This window comes from Perissodus microlepis, chromosome 1, assembly GCF_051167445.1.
Source record: "Perissodus microlepis isolate ML-2025 ecotype Zambia chromosome 1, ASM5116744v1, whole genome shotgun sequence".
Taxonomy (NCBI): domain Eukaryota; kingdom Metazoa; phylum Chordata; class Actinopteri; order Cichliformes; family Cichlidae; genus Perissodus; species Perissodus microlepis.
Window position 1 is genome coordinate 17,546,404 of NC_140461.1, and position 16,423 is coordinate 17,562,826.

General features: G+C 38.0%; 4 protein-coding genes across 4 annotated transcripts; all 4 read right to left on the reverse strand.

Moving 5' to 3' along the window:
* Positions 1-523: 523 nt before the first annotated feature.
* cyba (cytochrome b-245, alpha polypeptide) lies at positions 524-4,017 on the reverse strand. The gene is made up of 6 exons (XM_084932525.1): positions 3,838-4,017; positions 3,513-3,582; positions 1,969-2,043; positions 1,798-1,881; positions 1,586-1,667; positions 524-1,177 (listed from the first exon to the last, which is right to left on the reverse strand). Exons 1-6 carry the CDS (start codon positions 3,893-3,895, stop codon positions 986-988), a joined length of 561 nt encoding a protein of 186 aa, XP_084788651.1. The 5' UTR covers positions 3,896-4,017; the 3' UTR covers positions 524-985.
* A 359-nt stretch (positions 4,018-4,376) lies between these two features.
* Positions 4,377-10,296, reverse strand: mvda (mevalonate (diphospho) decarboxylase a). Its single transcript, XM_084932504.1, has 10 exons — positions 9,738-10,296; positions 9,444-9,514; positions 8,164-8,278; positions 7,922-8,068; positions 7,598-7,797; positions 7,401-7,475; positions 7,055-7,273; positions 6,544-6,659; positions 5,341-5,449; positions 4,377-4,945 (listed from the first exon to the last, which is right to left on the reverse strand). The coding sequence occupies exons 1-10, from the start codon at positions 9,811-9,813 to the stop codon at positions 4,865-4,867; spliced, it is 1,209 nt and encodes a 402-aa protein (XP_084788630.1). The 5' UTR covers positions 9,814-10,296; the 3' UTR covers positions 4,377-4,864.
* Positions 10,297-10,402: 106 nt separating this feature from the next.
* pdcd5 (programmed cell death 5) lies at positions 10,403-13,990 on the reverse strand. The gene is made up of 6 exons (XM_084932554.1): positions 13,807-13,990; positions 12,602-12,639; positions 12,051-12,112; positions 11,866-11,957; positions 11,383-11,454; positions 10,403-11,296 (listed from the first exon to the last, which is right to left on the reverse strand). Exons 1-6 carry the CDS (start codon positions 13,870-13,872, stop codon positions 11,249-11,251), a joined length of 378 nt encoding a protein of 125 aa, XP_084788680.1. The 5' UTR covers positions 13,873-13,990; the 3' UTR covers positions 10,403-11,248.
* Positions 13,991-14,051: 61 nt separating this feature from the next.
* uraha (urate (5-hydroxyiso-) hydrolase a) lies at positions 14,052-16,268 on the reverse strand. Its single transcript, XM_084932544.1, has 4 exons — positions 15,812-16,268; positions 15,247-15,386; positions 14,990-15,125; positions 14,052-14,825 (listed from the first exon to the last, which is right to left on the reverse strand). The coding sequence occupies exons 1-4, from the start codon at positions 15,863-15,865 to the stop codon at positions 14,736-14,738; spliced, it is 420 nt and encodes a 139-aa protein (XP_084788670.1). The 5' UTR covers positions 15,866-16,268; the 3' UTR covers positions 14,052-14,735.
* Positions 16,269-16,423: the final 155 nt, after the last annotated feature.

The window sequence follows — 16,423 nt, forward strand, 5'->3', positions numbered from 1 at the left end:
ACATTAAAAATGCTTTTAAATAGATCAAACACTGTACATTAGTGCTAGGCCCCAAACTAAAATGAAGAACCACTGTACTACTATGGTTTCTACACAGAATCCACAAAACCCATGGATTATCATCTGACAGTATGCATTATTCATGAGCAGATGCCTATTTATAGGGATAACCAGCTGCCTGACAGGTCAGCTGTGACACACACACACACACACACACACACACACAACATGAGGGGTAACAAAAGATATAATACAATACATAAACATGCAGAACTTGTCTGACAACCAGCACCTAAACCAAATGAATGATCCTAAGATTTTTTTCCCTTTGTAAGCCAACAATTGATGGCAATATGACAAAAATGCAGAAGAAGAAAGAAACAGCTGAGACAAGAAAGGGAAATTCTGACATATTGAAATTGTGTACATTTGCAAAATGGGGAAGTTGCATTGCTTAAAATAATTTACCACAGAAACCTTGTAGAATAGAGATTTAAAGAATACGCCTACAACACATAATGAGTCAAAGGATAAAAGGAGTTTATTTACAACACAGTGAAAATGCTAGCAAAAAGTTTAATAAATGGCTTAATGTCAGCCAGATACAGTCAAAACAGCAGGTCCATTTATTCCTGTTAAACAGCATTGGGATGAGCTGCTTTTTAAGAAATACGTAAAGGGTTAAAACACAGTGTAATTATTTTGGATGCAGAACAACTTAAAACAAATTGACAATATTTGTTAGCGGATGACACTTAGCAGCTACAGTGTTTACATTTATATTCTGTTGTCTGATTTTTCTTTCTTCATTGAACAAATTATTTCCTTCATTTTTTCCTCCCATTTTTCTCCAAGTTGCGGTAAGGAGGTGTGTGTCTAACTTGTTGCCCGGTCAACAGAAACACTAAACTTCAGAAAAACGTTGTTCATCCAGAGTTACACAATCCAGTGAACTGTAACTGGTTATGGATTGAAGCTATACTGCTTATTCATCATCAGTAACAGACATGGGGTTGTCATAGGCTGATTTTTCAAGGTCGCCTGCTTGTTTCCTGCGCATCTCTGGAGGAGGTCTTGGTGGTGGATTCTGAGGAGGATTCTTGATGCTCTGTGCAACTGGTTTTCGGGTCTCCTTCCGTGGAAGAATGGGCTCCCAATGCTCACCTCGTATAGCGGCCTACAAAGCAAGAAGATGACAAATCAACAATGACTGGCTTGTGGATGATTAAGTTAAGCATGACTGAAAGTTACTGTTCAAGTCTGAAAATTAGGAAGATTATTATTACTGGTCCTTATCTTTGACACTCACAGTAGTTTAGAAAATATAAAAATAAACAGTGCAACCTCAAAAGCTTCCACAGAGATCCACAGAGGTGTTGAGGAATTCAGTCACACCCGTAACTGTTCAGATTTCATAACTACATGGCCATCTTTCAACAGAGGTGCCAGTAACAACCTCTTCCTTATTGCTATTTCCTTGTTTCCACTAACTGGCCAGTTCCTGCTTCAGTTAACAACTTTATCAAAAAGTTATTTAACTTGCTGGACAAAAGAAAAATAAATGGGTTAAAAGCTGCAAACTTACTGCAAGGTAGATGAGGCTGGCAATCCCAAGGCAGACACATCCGAGAACAGTGGCAAGCATAAAACCTCCAGGTACACAGATGCTGAGGGAAAAAAACAAAAACAAAGGGATTTTGATGACAAAAGACAAAATAAACGAAGTCATAATCCTTGACTAATCGACAGTGATAGAAAGCTGTTTGGCAAAGATAGCAGCTGAGATAAGGAACTCACGCAGCATGTAAGAATGCCCTGACATAGTAGTTCCTGGTCAGTGGTCCAAAGGCTTTTACACACACAGTGAAGCAGTACTGGCCCCTGAGAGAAATTAAGACACAACCATGAGCAACTTAGAATTTGTCCATTAAAGTCCAGCACACATCCAAATGAATAGTGTTTGCTTACGTTCTCTCCACACTCGTGCCCTTGGCCCTCTTGCTTCTGGGATACTCAAGTAGACACACAAACACCCCAGCAGCACTAGTTATCTGTCAAGGTGTTTTCTTTAAAATAATGTTCTTTATTTGCATGCAAAGTGTCACATAGACATAAAAACAGAAACAATATATCATCATCAGTAAACACAGTGCACTAAGTCAACAGGACCAAAAGAAGTCAGATAAGAATGCTCACTGAGATAAGTCTGAGAAGTGAAATTGAGATAAACACTGGTGACGCTGAGCAGGTTCAGCAGGCAAAGACAATAATGAATGAGAGCATTGTTTCTAATACAAAAGAGAATATGTCCATTATTTCATAAGAATAGCTACTGGGGGAAAGAAAGTACTTTCCCATGTTGTATTTTTGCCATTAATGAATAAAAAGAAATAATGTTCTTGCATGTCAGTGTGAACATTGTTAAGCACAGCATCGGTTAAATCCATAATACTAGAACATTTGGTCAGGTTTGATGTTAACTTGCTGCACAATTGTCCTTAACATACTGTGTGAAGCATCATATACATTTGACAGTTATTGTATTAATAACACTCGTTCAACTGCTTGTCAATAAAAACACCAATTCAGTCACTAGTGAGGCCGGAACAAAATGCATTTTGACATATATTAATAACTTTAAATAAGCCTTAGAGAGAAAGAAAATTCACCCACTGAGCTGCGAAAACACTTCCTGATGGAAAAGATAGGAGAGGAATGGCTGCACTGATTGAGCAGCAATGCAATAGAAACTAAAATGACATGTTGTGCAGAGAAGGATCTCTGAGCACAAAATCTGTCAAAAAAAGCAAATGGTCATCAGCAGCTTTAGACCACACAGGCTGCAATTTGTGCAGCTAAGAAAAGTAAACAGAGCACACAGTGGGCCCATGAGTGGACATGCATGGCTGGAAAAAACATATTGCCTGGTTGATTGGCGATGACTCTCTTTCTGCAGCATTTAGATGGTGGGGTCAAAATTTGGCACATCAATTAAAGAATCGTTACTGTTTTAGTATAATTTGAATGTAACAGCAGAGTATTGTTGATGAGCATATGTGTCCCTGCATGGCTACAGTGTAATTGCTCATTTCACTTGGGCAGTGCACTACGCAGTCTCAGACTGGTGTCTTGAACTTAAAATGGCCTCCACAATCACCACACCTCAATCCAACAGAGCCTGTTTAAGATGTAGTGGAGGACAGATGAATCACATCATCTGTTCTATCACGTCAATACAGAGCAGAAAGCTAAAGGCTCTAGTATTAGCTGTGTAGCCTATAATGTATTTACTTGTTATAAGTATGTCAGCTTCCTGTATGCATTCCTGTATGCAAACTGTAGCCTGAATACATACTTTATATCAGTTCTAATCGAGAGATTTTTGTGACGTAAATAACATCTGTACTTTATTTTAAGTTATTTAGCATAATATTATTTCTACAACACAGAAAAAGCTTAATAAGCCAAAAATCCAGACACAATTAAAAAATACAACTGAAAATAAAGGATACACTGCATAAGCAGCAAACTGCCACCCTCTGAACTGTCCAGCAACGCCTACGATTCCTCCTGTGAGGAGAACTGAAAGAAGAAAACAGGAAGATAAGATTAAAATAATACACTCCAGCAGACTGCACAAACAAAGAGATGGTAAACTGTGCTTTATTATGTTGTCAGAAACACTCTGTAAATGAACTAGACAAGAGGCTAAAAGTATAATTCCCTTTGAAAATATTCTGTTTGAATTAAACCGCTCATGTAACCTAATAAGACAAGAAGAAACATGCTAAATACCGCCCCCCTTTCCCTCCATAATAATAAAGTTTTCATACTCACTTAGACCCGACGCCAAAGCCTGCTCATTAGCCCACATCGCCCACTCAATCTTCCCCATTATGTTAACCTAACAGCACCTCTGCAACCTCCTGGAGCTCCTCCGGCGTGGATTACCGACGGTGATAATAGTTTCTACAAGGAAGAAAATGTATTTACGAGATTTGAGGGGTGCAGGTGGGCAGGTCAGAGGGCGAGGCTTGTTCTGCCTTAGCCAATCCCCGTTTCAAGCGTCATGTCCGAAAAAAATGCAGCGCTACAGCGGAAGAGGAAGAACCGAAAACTCCTGGCAGGTAACACAAGGAAAAGAAAGACCGACTTTATCCCAAGATATTCACACTGTGATTGTTGACTGTGGCGGTGATTGTTAGGTTACCGGAATTTGTAAAAGTTTTGTTTTTTCCTTTTTCATTATTTGCTGTCCCTTTTGCTGCTTCTGTACCAGAATTATGAGTCAATCTTTTAAAGTTCTGAGATTGAATAGAGAATTATTTTTTCATCTGGATGAGAATCGGATGATGACAAAAATCACAAACAACAAATGAAATCTTGACCAAAATATATTTTATTGTGTGCCATTGACATTGAATTGACATGAATTAAATATGCACTGTTGATCGGAAATGGTGATTAACAAGAAGAAACAAAAAACTGTACAGACAATGATTTGATCAGACAGGTCAGAGAACAATGGGTCAGCTCCAGTCTGCGGTCCGATCTGTATTTATGACTCAGTGCATTGCTCACTGCAAGAGTTTCCACTTATTTACTACCAGTGTCAAGGCAGTATCAGTGTTTATCTACCTGCAGACACACAGAAATGATTAAAGCTATGAAAGAGCACAAAGGAGTAATGATGATATGAAAAGAGACCAAACAGGACAGTTTAATATTTAAAGGGAGACGTATCATCTTCCGCTCTTGTGAGGAAGGTGTCTGGTATTGCTGCGATAAAAGTTGTATGCAACTAAGTCACATTGGCTTTCCTATTGCTCAGTAGAACTCGCTCCTTTAGGGCTGCAGGAGGAAATCACATTGTTTTCTTGGGAAAACCATCAGATAAAAGCAGGTGCTGAGTAGGATCCTCTACAACACGCGGGCCTGGTCCAGCCTTGAAGACAATACAAGAAGATGAAACAACAGATTAATTATGTGTGTCTGAGTGTTCACAGCTTCAAATTTATACAATTATTCTTTCCACTTGGAAACGTTAGCTTTTCAAATGAAGCACTCACTGGTCAAAGGTTCAGATAACTGTCATGCTCTTTCAGTGCCCTAGTTAAATGGACCAATGCAAGACAATGTTTCATAACAGCATGTTGAAAGGTATTGCATAGACACATCTGAACCTTCTTGCAATCCTACAGCAGACACATCACTGCAGTTTTGTGCAGCATAGATGGGTCATTTAAATCTAAAACCTCTGTATCTTTCAGCTGCTGTTTAAAGTAAGCCTATAATACAAAGTTGGAGTAATTGCTTGTGTGGATAAATATGAGTGAATACCTTAGTACTAATTATGTAGTTTATTCCCTTTGGCATGGGTTCCAGACCAATACCTTGCTTCAGCTCCTCAGAAAGAGAAGCACAGTTGACTGGAAGACCCTTAATAAAGCTGCAGAGAGGAAAGAAGCACTCAGTGACACATTTTAAAAAGGACTGAAGGCCAATACACCTTAATAAGCAAAAGTACAAGTCTACCATTTGTTCTAAAACATTATTCAACATTAAGATGCAACATTAAGTCCTCTGTGGAAGTCCATTTAGCAGCATTTGCAGGTTCAGATCTTCATAGACATTTCAGATTTATTCTTCTAGGCAGGTTTTTTCTAGCTCAAGCTATTTCTGTGTTTTCAGGTTGTGTGCAATTTGAAGCAGGTTATCTTCATGTTCCCTTTCTGAAATCTTTACATCCCTCCATCTTCATGTCCCTTCTGTGGAGAAAGACCCCAATAGTATGCAAGCATCCTGATTCACTTGCCTTCAGCAAGATAATAAGCAGTGCCTGGTATTAGTCAGAAATAGTGGTCTGCTCAGGGAGTTAAGTGTGTGGATCATTTGACCAGTAAGTTGGCTGTCCTTCCAGCAGGTTTTCACAACAACTTGAGGACCTCTGAGGTTCAGTCAGAGCAGACCTTTCTTGCTTGATCACTTATTTTGGTTGGATGGCAAGGTAACTTCTGGTAAATATCTTCTAGAGATGTTAATCTACTGAGTACAATGCACTTTTGGGAACACTCAAAACCTCAGAAATGGTGTTCTTCACCACAGTTTTATGGTCAGTTTTTACAGAGTTTCCTGGACTTTGGGCCTTAATACAATATGATTTGTTAGACTTTCTTTACAGGCACATGCCTTGGTAAGCTGTGCTCAAATCATTTAGGTTTCCACAGTCATGTTGTAGACACGTGTCAAAAATAATTAAAGCAAACAGGATGCACCTGACCAAAATGTTGAATGCAGCACCTTGGTAAGAACTGATTTCAGTTCTTGATTTTTAACAAACCAAAACAAGTTTCACTTTCACAAATTTCAGAGTAGGTTAATGGGCAAAAGGTCTGCTTTATCAGTTTTAGATTACACGAAAAGACCTAATACTTTCCACTGTATATATCTATATATATATGCATTTAAATGTTGATTTTTCAGGATTAATTAATTGCTATAGACGGATTTTAAAGGGAATGAGCTTAACATCCTTCAACTTACTCTGCTCCGTTGGTTTCTGGGGGAAAGAAATATTGAACCATGTGCACAAACTCAGGAACGTGCTGCTGTAAAGTGAAGATCACAGCATTGGGCCCTGCATCAAAAGTGTAGGCTACCTATAAAGATAATAAACAGAATGTGACTATTGCAGAAAAAATGAGATTTTCCTGTCTCCAGTTTAAAACCATCACACATCTTTCACATCTTCTTTACGGCATCATAAAAAAAATATGGATTATTTTAACACATGAGGAAATTAAGTTTTCTTTATTTCATTGAAAGCATGGTATGGTGTTGAGTGATGGACTGGCAACATGTCCACTGTTAAACTAAACTCTCGCCCTATATCAGCTGGGACAGGCACCTGTGACCCCCAAGTTGGAAAAATCAATTTCATGGAAAAACAATAAAATAAAATGGAAATAAGGGAATGAAAATACAAATATGTATAAATAAATAAAGTCCAGTGCCCAGATATTTCTCCCATAATGCCACTGTAATAGCTGCTCACCCTCGTCTCCCCGTAATGCTTGTTGTAACGATGGACCAAGCTGATGATCTGCTGCGAAACATGATTGAGGTAGAAAATAGGGGGGTACGTGTCGAGGCAGGTGGCATGAAACTGGTTACTATCCTTCACGGTTAGTTCAGCAAATGCAGTAAAGTCCTTTTTTCGTATTGCTTCAGTCATCTCTACCATCCGGCCTGGGACAACAGATTCAGCGCGGTGCTAACGCAGACACACACAGACACAGGTATGACAGTCAGACATGTGTTGTATTAGTGAGCTGGGTTTAAATAAAGTGCCAATTGATATACATTAAAATTCTGACATTTGCAGTATAAGGTGAACAAACCTTTAATAGGCAGCTTGTTTTTACACTGGTTTGCATTCCAGAGGTGCTGCCAACTGGTTTCCGCTCTGCACTGGCCTGTGACAGAAGTGCATCAAATTGATGTAACTTTTGCATTCCTGCATTTCTAAAAGTGCAAATTCATCAGCATTATTTTCACTTATTTAGTGTCACTCTCCTATACCCACAATCAGACCTACCACTAGTACGAGGATTCTGAGCTCAGGCCAGTGAGTCTCTGGCTCCACCTGCTGGGCTAAACTGTCCTTCCCATCCTCTTTGTTTCCCATGATCCACTGGACGAAACCTCCATACATGCTCCGGCATGCGCTGCCAGAGCCTTGACGAGCAATCCCAGACAACTCTCCTTCTACTCCAAACACCCGAGCCAGAGAGTAAACTGCGCCACAGAACAGTCAAAAAAAAAAAACAAAGACACTGGGACTAAGTGAAGCAATATCAACTATAAGAAAGGTGGAGAAGGAGATGCTAGCAAAAGTGAATTATAGCACAGACAAGCTCACCCAGGCAAGCAAATCCAGCTGCTGAAGAGGCGAGTCCAGCAGCAGTGGGGAAGTTGTTAACTGAGCAAATGTGGACTTTGTGTGACAAACTAGCTGAATCCACGCCAGAGTCTCCATCATTACGCCGCTTCCGTGCCAATCGTCGAACTAAATATAAAGAAAAAAAGAAAGAAAACTACATTGTAGTATGCACTCCTTTCTGTCTGCTCTATGATTTTACAAATATAATGCACAACACTCACTCTCTCTCAGACAGGACTGCAGTCTGGAATGGGTTATGTCCTCCTCTTTACCGTTGAGCCATATTCGATCCTCCTGAAATGATCTGCTGGTTGCAACTGTAGTGGTTGTTTTCAGCTAAGCAGAAGAAGAAAGGAAGGTACGTCTGTATTAAGCTGCATTTACAGTGGTGTGCAAAAATCTGAACCAGCCCTCATTTTTTTCTATTATGTTTCCAAGAACCAGACCTTTTTGTAATTTTTTAAGAGTGCTCGAGAGCAATAGTTCTCCAGGCATTCTGAAGTTCTTTCAAAGTTTTACTTTGGACATTGGATGCTTTTATACACATTTTTAGTCCAGTCCTTGTACCTAACCACTTATAGAGGGATCTGTTTTTGTTTATTAAGCAACTTAAAACTGATTTATCAATCACTCAAGCATAAAAAAGGCATCTAACTCAAGGGATGAACCAGTGTTATGTCCATACATAACAGACCAATTAGCCAAACCAATTTTAAATTGTATCTTTAAGAACTTTGTTACTTCAGCCCGTTCCAAAACATTTCGTGATTTCTTTAGGTAAAGCTACATAAAATATAAAAATGTATTTTTGCACCAAGAAGATGATTCCCAAAGCGTTATTTGCCAAAAGCATATCTCATCATGGGTGTGCAGTGTGTTCTTCAAAAAGGACCAAAGAACTGACAGATCTTTACAGAGAACAGAACAAAAAAGCAGCAAACATGCAAAGAAGAGCAAAAGAGAAACTAGAGAAATAATGGTGCTGTATGTAGTAGTGTATGTTATTACTAATATAACATAATATCCAACGTGAAGCCCGGAGACATGTGAAAAGCACAAAACACAGTGTATGTCTGTGTATCCCAGTTTCAAGGGACAGTGCAAAAGTGATGCCAATCGTCTGTAATCTGAGTAACAGAGAATTTCTTCCAGATTGTCACAATACTTTTTCCCCCAATATTCATTTAGTAGAATATCTAATAGACGTGAACAGGTAAAGTTTAATATAACTGTGTTCACACTGCAAATACTAAAACAGCAGATAAATATTTAAAGTTTGTCTGGCAATCCTAATTGAGACTAACAGTAATGTTATGACATAATATTCTCTTAACAGTCTATTTTATAGAGACTTTGGCTCCATTAAGTGAACTCTTACTGCCACAGCAGCAGTTATTCTGCAGCGCTCGACAGGGAAACACGACGAAATGAGAAAACATAGAGAAAGAGTGTGTTTTTTACAGACACAGGCTTCGTGAGGATTTCGTTTTAATTAACATACCTGGTCTTGATGCAATGTGACGCTCAAAGATGAGTTAATGGGTAGAATTAAGTCTTCATTTCTCTTGCCCCCTGAAAAGTAAGAAGGCTTTAACACGGAGTCCACAACCGAGGTGTCATCAGCCTGATATTAGGATACAATATAAATAGACTCGAGAGTAATTCAGACCTTTAATAGCCAATATTCAGTCAGACATTAACACACAGGCACTGTCGATTCAGTTTTACTTGAGTCCAAATGATACAACCATAACAAAACAATGCTAACTCAAACACAAGTCCAGGTGATACTTACAGTATTTAATGACAGCTATATTCACTGGAGCGGTACATGTAACTATATGTGGCTGCTCAGTTCTGTCCTCCGGCATGGCTCTGCATATACACCAATAAAAAGACTACCTGAATGTTTTTAAAACACACTGTACAACCCTCTCACCAAGTTTAGCACTCTCAGCGTGGCTGCCTGGACCTTACTGTAGCGTTTCCTAGCAGACTCACCCGATTGGTTAGTGGTGAACATGTGACTAACCCGAGCACCAATCAGAGTCGGGCTGAGTGCACTGAACTCTAAATAGCCAATGAGAAATCATCTGACCACGGTCGTGTGAAAATGAGGCAAGCGTAAGACCAACCCAGACCCCTATCGTCGGTGTTAGGGTTTATTCAAGTCAACGCAATTTTGAATTATAAACGCAATATGAATTAAAAATCTTAATAAGTGCTCAGGCAGGAAATGACTATTGTGAATTAGAGATAAGCTGCAGGATTCAGTGCTGAAAAGGTACTCAGTTATTGTATTTGACATGTAATGAACAACTGAGGTACATTAAATGCTTTCTTATACTGTACATCGTTATTGGTACTGACACCGATAAAAGCAGTTCTGTCAGTATGGTGACTACAGTGATTTCGGACAGACTTTTCTAGAGATAATAAAGTATATTAATATAAAACACATTTCCCCATCTTGCATTTTATTTCAAAAGTTGTTGGATACATTTGGCAGTCTGTTAACTCCTGCTTCTGAATTGAATGTCAAAATGTGAACTTATTTATAAAGCAAAAAGTCCAGAGTCAATCATCCACCTCATCCATAGACTGACAGTCTACCTTTGTATGGTGGGGACGTTACTGTGTATTGATGTTGTGATATTTGATGTTCAAGTCAGTGGAATACAATTTGTGTTTAATTCTAAATGAAAACTTAAAAAAAGATTTAACACTCATTTAAATGGTGAAGGACAATTTTAGAAACAGTCCCCTAATAAGGAAAAACATTTCAATTTAAGGCTCATTTAATTTATATGTGAACCCTCAAGGTACACATCAGCAACAAGAATCCTAGAATAACAGCTAATGGGATAGTAGCCTAGATGGCAATTAAAGAGTAGACCCACATAAAATGCATTAACATCAGTATTATCTGCATTTTAACTAGTTTCTAATGTTTGAAGAAAATGCATGAACCGTGGTGAAAATAAAGGAAACTACTGAGATGGACTAGGAGAGTCAAACAGTGCCATGAGCTGTCAGATAAGCAGTAAAAATTTGTAGCATCTTGATTGAAGAGTTTACAAAAGAAAATGTTAATTGACATTGTGTTCAACAATCCCACCAAATGCTGCAATATCAAATGTCCTTGTTTTCCATCTTGGTTGGTAGTTTCCAAAGACACACAGAAGCTAGTGTGGCATCTCAGGGTTCAGCTAACAGGAACACACTAGTCAGCGATCCTGTCAGAGTCCCAGCAAAGCATGTCAACTGCTCTGATTTGGTTGCTCATTCCAGAGCTCCTGTTGAAAGTTAATAGTCGTCCTCATCATCCGAGTCCATCACCCTCCGTCTGTTGAACTGTCAAGTAGAGTATATTAGAAATGTAATACAGATAAATTACAGGAAAAAAAATCAAATGTATGTGACATTTCAGAGAAACTTACTGTAACGGTTGTCTTTTTTTCTGTTTGTTGGCTGACTTTTTCTAGGATCTCGATCAAGCCTGATTCTGTAATCTGACAAAAGTGGAAATGAGTTTATTCAATATGTTTTGCTAGAAGCATTCAAAGTTAAAGTCATTTGAGGAAAAAAAAAAAAAAAAAAAAAAAAAAAGAGTTTTGAGAGGAATGCATAGTGAAAAACTACATGCACTCTTGCTGCTTAAATGGACTTAAATGATCGTCAGTCGTGTGACCACCTCTGAAAGCAGATGTTTGGCACTTTGCTGGCACCATGCAGGCACCTTGCAGTTGAGTTAACTGCAAACTCCACTGTACACGGAAATATTATAGTGCTAAATCTGCCTGACAACTACAGCTTGGCTGAAGGTGGTTTTACAAGATACTGAATGGTGGGGTGTATTTAGTTTTTCATAGGATCGCAGAGAGTGCTGTGAAAACTTTTTCCCCATGTCTGTACTTTCTTACCTTTCCTCCCAGCTTTCCAAAACGAGCCATTTGAATGAGATAGTTTTCAACTGCATTTGCCTTTTCTGGCTTCACCAAGGCAAGATTGCTCACTAAAAAATAAAATACAACGAGACAGCACTATTAATTTCCAAAGAGGAGTTTTATTAGGATGAAGGATATACAGTATATGAAACCACACTTACATCTTGCACGGGCAGACTGGTCTAGAACTTGAGCCAATATGGAGTTCCTCATATCTGTTTCTCTGTAATTAGAAAACAATTACATTGATCAACTGAGACCAACTAAAAGAAAACAAAAGATACTGCATTTATATAGAAGTTAAGCAGTAAGAATACCAGGTTGGTCAGCTACACTGAGAGTTTAGATATTACATATATGTCAAAAACTTTCAGTGCTGGCTCACAGCGGGTCATCTAATTGTTGGGGTTTCTCCGTATTAATGTAATGGGTCTATACCTTACAATATTAAGCACCTTGAGGTGACTGTTGTTGTAATTTGGCACTATATAAATAAGACTGAGTTAAATAGGAAAAAATATATTCAACGGAAGTTATATATACACATTTCTGCTGTATGGAAATATTTTGGTTCAGTTACAAAAAAAGTGCAATACTTAAGGCATATAACAGTTAGTCTTATATATAAACAGTCCTTTATGCAAGTACAAGTACTATATACAGGAAAAATTCAGCTAAAGTAGTTTCTTTTTTGATCAATTACACATCGTACCTTTGTTTGGCCTCCTCTGCTTGCTGATTATTACCTTCCTGGAAGTATACAGGACAGCACCATTAAATACAGATTTTATTTATACATTCAGCTAACTGGTAGACATTTTATTTTATTCCATCCACCAATCAAACAGTACTTTAATGTTGGTAATGGTGAAAATTTGATAAAGTAACTTATTTGCTGTTATTTTCAGGTCTGACGATACAAGAAGGACCGTGAGAGCAATCTCTTTGGTTATGTTTTCAAGTTTCTTCATTTTGTTTTTAAAAATTCTATATTTTACTCAAACCAGTATAGCAAAGTATACCATAATGGCTTATCTTTAATCGAGTTTGTAAATTCGTTGCTTTGGATATTTTTTAATGGTAGGTACCCTATAATGTCCTCTAGACAATGAATTAAAGTCCAGTACGTTCTCTATTTTGTAACAAATAAAGTTAGACTACTGTCAACAAACAAACAAAACTCATATGACAGATTTTTTAAATAGGCACATTCAGTGAAAAGTTCCTATTACAGTCTTCTTGAGGTAAGTTGGATATCATCAATGAGCTTTAAAACCCACTGATCATTGTATTTTCTGAGGTCACAAAAAGACATAAAATAGAAATTTATGAGTGTCAAATATTTTCAAAAACAATGACAGAAACCCAGACACGTGAGGACTCTCTAGTCACTGCACTGCATGTGAATTAGTATAAATACTTATTTCTGACATATGATAACGTATTAGACTACTGACAGTTCACCAAACACGTCAGAAATTGCTGCCGCTTACTTACATGCTGTGCTAATGTCAAAGTTTAGATAAAGACACACACACACACACACACACACACACACACACACACATTATCTGTAGAAAGGAGGAACCACAACGACCACTCCATCAGTAGCAAGTCTAAAAATTTGTTCAATTTTGTTCCAACAAGCCAGCGCTTTGATTTTCAGAGGGTATGCGCTGACTGATACAAAGCTAGCACTATGGTGATGTTAACACATCTAGATGAGGAAGCAAATATCATCTGCACCAAACATGAGGCTCATTAAGTTAGCTGTGTATATCCCTTAAGTTAGAGTTAAGTGGTGGTTTGTTTTTGTTGTTGTTTTTTTTTAGCTACACTAGCTAGCAGTATACTGAACTCAGCATCTCCATATAAGGCGGGTGAAACCATGCTTTCCAGTGCCTATTCGGTTCTTACCCCTTGCTTTGCCTGTAGCTCCGCCATTCTTTGCCGCCTAATCGCCTCTAATTCTTCGTCTGCCATTTTTTATAACCGTAATATTGACCTAAAAGTCAAAACTGGGATGGTGTATCGCAATAAAATTCCCACTAAACTGCTATCACAGGCTAGGCCCTGCCTAACTGAAGGAAGGATAATCGACGTCAGAAAAACAGATCCGACAGGCTAGATCAATCAATGAGAGAGTCAGGATCACTCTGTCGTGCATTGTATCATTATGCCTCTGAAGTTATATATTTTATTCTCCCAAGTCTTGGCAATTATTATAACATTATAACATTTTTTCCCAGGAAGTCCGTTTGATTTTTCTCCAAAATATAAGGTTAGGGTAGAGCTGTGGCCAAAGTTACCACCAATAATTACTTATACCTCATAGGGGTAATACTGAAAGAAGGATCTCTAACTGGAAATATGGAAAATCTTAACTTTATCCTACAGCGATTTGTATGGTTCTTGTGATGATATACTCTCAGGTTTCACAGGACCTGGAGGGGTTTCTTGAAGGTTACTGTCTTTTTAAAGGCAGTGCACATGTAACACAATTGATCAATCAATATGTTTCAATTTGTATCACATACAGAAACTGGTGATTTAGACAGATGTATTATTTGATAGTTTAGACGTTACACATCTTAAAATAACAGCTTACAATAGTTGATATGGTAGACTAAAGTACAGCATATATTAATAAGTGTTTTTTGTTTGTTTGTTTTTTAAGAAAGAAAATATGGTATTGTGGCACTATTACAACAAAAAGAATAATTGAAATGGAGTATTGTGCCTTGTCAATATGTCCAATATGTGTGACAGTTCATTCAGTGCCATCATGTGATGTGTCAAACAGCTGACAGGTGGAGTAATCTCAGGAGGTTCCTCTTGCTTGCTATCTAGCTCCCTCTGTATGTACTGTAAGAGAAACGACTCAGAAGCAGAGGGATATGGTACTTTTGCCCAGGGTCATTTATGGTGAAGACAATCTGCAAGAAGAAAAAAGAAAAACAGAAAGATTACAGAGATAAGATTAATATTCAAGTCCATACAACTGGTTTAAATTGGACATAAATTTACCGATTTAGTCTCAAAAATTGTGATGACACCACAAGTAAATCGTGAGATATCAACAGTTTTAGCATTTCCTCACCTCAACATACGGGTAAAAGCAGGTCTCTCCCATACTCGCCCAATACTGAGCCGTCTCAAAATGCATTTTGTACACACCAGATTTAAATGATTGTTTTGTGATAAGTCCAGGGCAACGTCCATCATCATTAGTGGTCCTGTTCAAAAAGCATAAGATCGAAGAGCTTTGCACAAAGACATCAACTTTTACAGCAGTCTTTGAGATTTTCAACTAATTATAGGTTTCTTGGTGATGCTTTTTTTTTTCCAGGTTCTTACCCGGTGGTGATTAAATTCCAGGTGTTTGTGGAGGGGTCTTGTTGATAAAGGCTGAGGGCCATATTTGACCCGGGGACACCCATTGCAGTGTTCAGCACATGTGTGGTCAGAGGACTAGGTGATCCTGACATTGCTGTGAGCTACAGACCGAAGACATAGGACTTTAAACAGAGCAGCTTAATATGGAGGAATCACATTAAAATAGTAATATTAAGATGAAACAATATCCACACATTTGCATCTTACAAATGAGATATTGATGCTGGTGTAGTTTTCTTAAAGCACCAGTGAGTTCTTGCAATGTTAAACTATCTTTGGCAATTTAAAGATTTTAGACAGCAACCACAGCAGAACCCTTGGTTTAAATTTGCCACAAGACTGTGTTCAATAATTAAAAATAGCATATTTTGTTATATTTGATATTGAACTGTTAACTAAAACTAATGTCACCTCAGCCATAAGTTGTAGTACATAACAACCTATCGACTATATAATGCTGTTTCACTTTATTTTAAAATCACAAATCTTCAGTTTTATCATGTATTTCTTAAAATGTTACACTTACCTTATTATCAGGCAAAATCTGACTCTTCAGTTGCTGCAGCCTGGATGCGCTCATGAGCACTGAGGAATAAAAATTCTGGGTTTGCAGTTTTTTACTGAGTAATGTAATTTTATGGTGTATATGTAACAGCTTCAGATCTTTATTACAAAACCCCCACAAAGTTCTGAACACTGTCCTCTTCAGTATGACATTCAGTTCACATGTGCTTATCTTTTTGTCAACAGCACGCTAGTTATGCAAGAGCTCCTTTTGTCACACTTCGTTTTCAGCACTTTGAACTTGGATGATTAAAGTTGCTTCCTCTGGGGCCTAGCAGATTAGCACAGTAAATGGCATTAAAAGTAACAAAGTTGCATTCTCACATCTTCCCCCTGCTTGAATTTCACAAAAGAATATTCACAACATAATTTTATATGAACCACTCAACCCTAACCTCCAGCTTCAAATTCAGCTCCTGGAGTTCAGCATCAGAGTTGTTAAATATAAAGGCTTGTTGATTTTATTGTTGACAGCAGAGCTCTGCATCAGAGTTCATATTGGTGACTTTTTAGCAGTGCAGTTCTTTTTTTCTGATGCTTCCATATCAAACTATATTATCAGGTACATGCTGAC

Coding starts and splice junctions, on each gene's coding strand:
- uraha (XM_084932544.1), bottom strand. CDS start 15,865: ATGAGCGCATCCAGGCTGCAGCAACTGAAGAGTCAGATTTTGCCTGAT. Junction 15,387..15,811: donor AGATTTTGCCTGATAATAAG/GTAAGTGTAACA, acceptor TTCGGTCTGTAG/CTCACAGCAATGTCAGGATC. Junction 15,126..15,246: donor TGGAATTTAATCACCACCGG/GTAAGAACCTGG, acceptor CTTTTTGAACAG/GACCACTAATGATGATGGAC.
- pdcd5 (XM_084932554.1), bottom strand. CDS start 13,872: ATGGCAGACGAAGAATTAGAGGCGATTAGGCGGCAAAGAATGGCGGAG. Junction 11,958..12,050: donor CCAGTCTGCCCGTGCAAGAT/GTAAGTGTGGTT, acceptor TTTATTTTTTAG/TGAGCAATCTTGCCTTGGTG. Junction 11,297..11,382: donor AAAAAAAGACAACCGTTACA/GTAAGTTTCTCT, acceptor TCTACTTGACAG/TTCAACAGACGGAGGGTGAT.
- mvda (XM_084932504.1), bottom strand. CDS start 9,813: ATGCCGGAGGACAGAACTGAGCAGCCACATATAGTTACATGTACCGCT. Junction 5,450..6,543: donor CCAGAAACCAACGGAGCAGA/GTAAGTTGAAGG, acceptor TCCTCTCTGCAG/CTTTATTAAGGGTCTTCCAG. Junction 4,946..5,340: donor ACTACATAATTAGTACTAAG/GTATTCACTCAT, acceptor ATTGTCTTCAAG/GCTGGACCAGGCCCGCGTGT.
- cyba (XM_084932525.1), bottom strand. CDS start 3,895: ATGGGGAAGATTGAGTGGGCGATGTGGGCTAATGAGCAGGCTTTGGCG. Junction 3,583..3,837: donor GGCTTTGGCGTCGGGTCTAA/GTGAGTATGAAA, acceptor TTCTTCTTTCAG/TTCTCCTCACAGGAGGAATC. Junction 1,882..1,968: donor GGCACGAGTGTGGAGAGAAC/GTAAGCAAACAC, acceptor AATTTCTCTCAG/GGGCCAGTACTGCTTCACTG.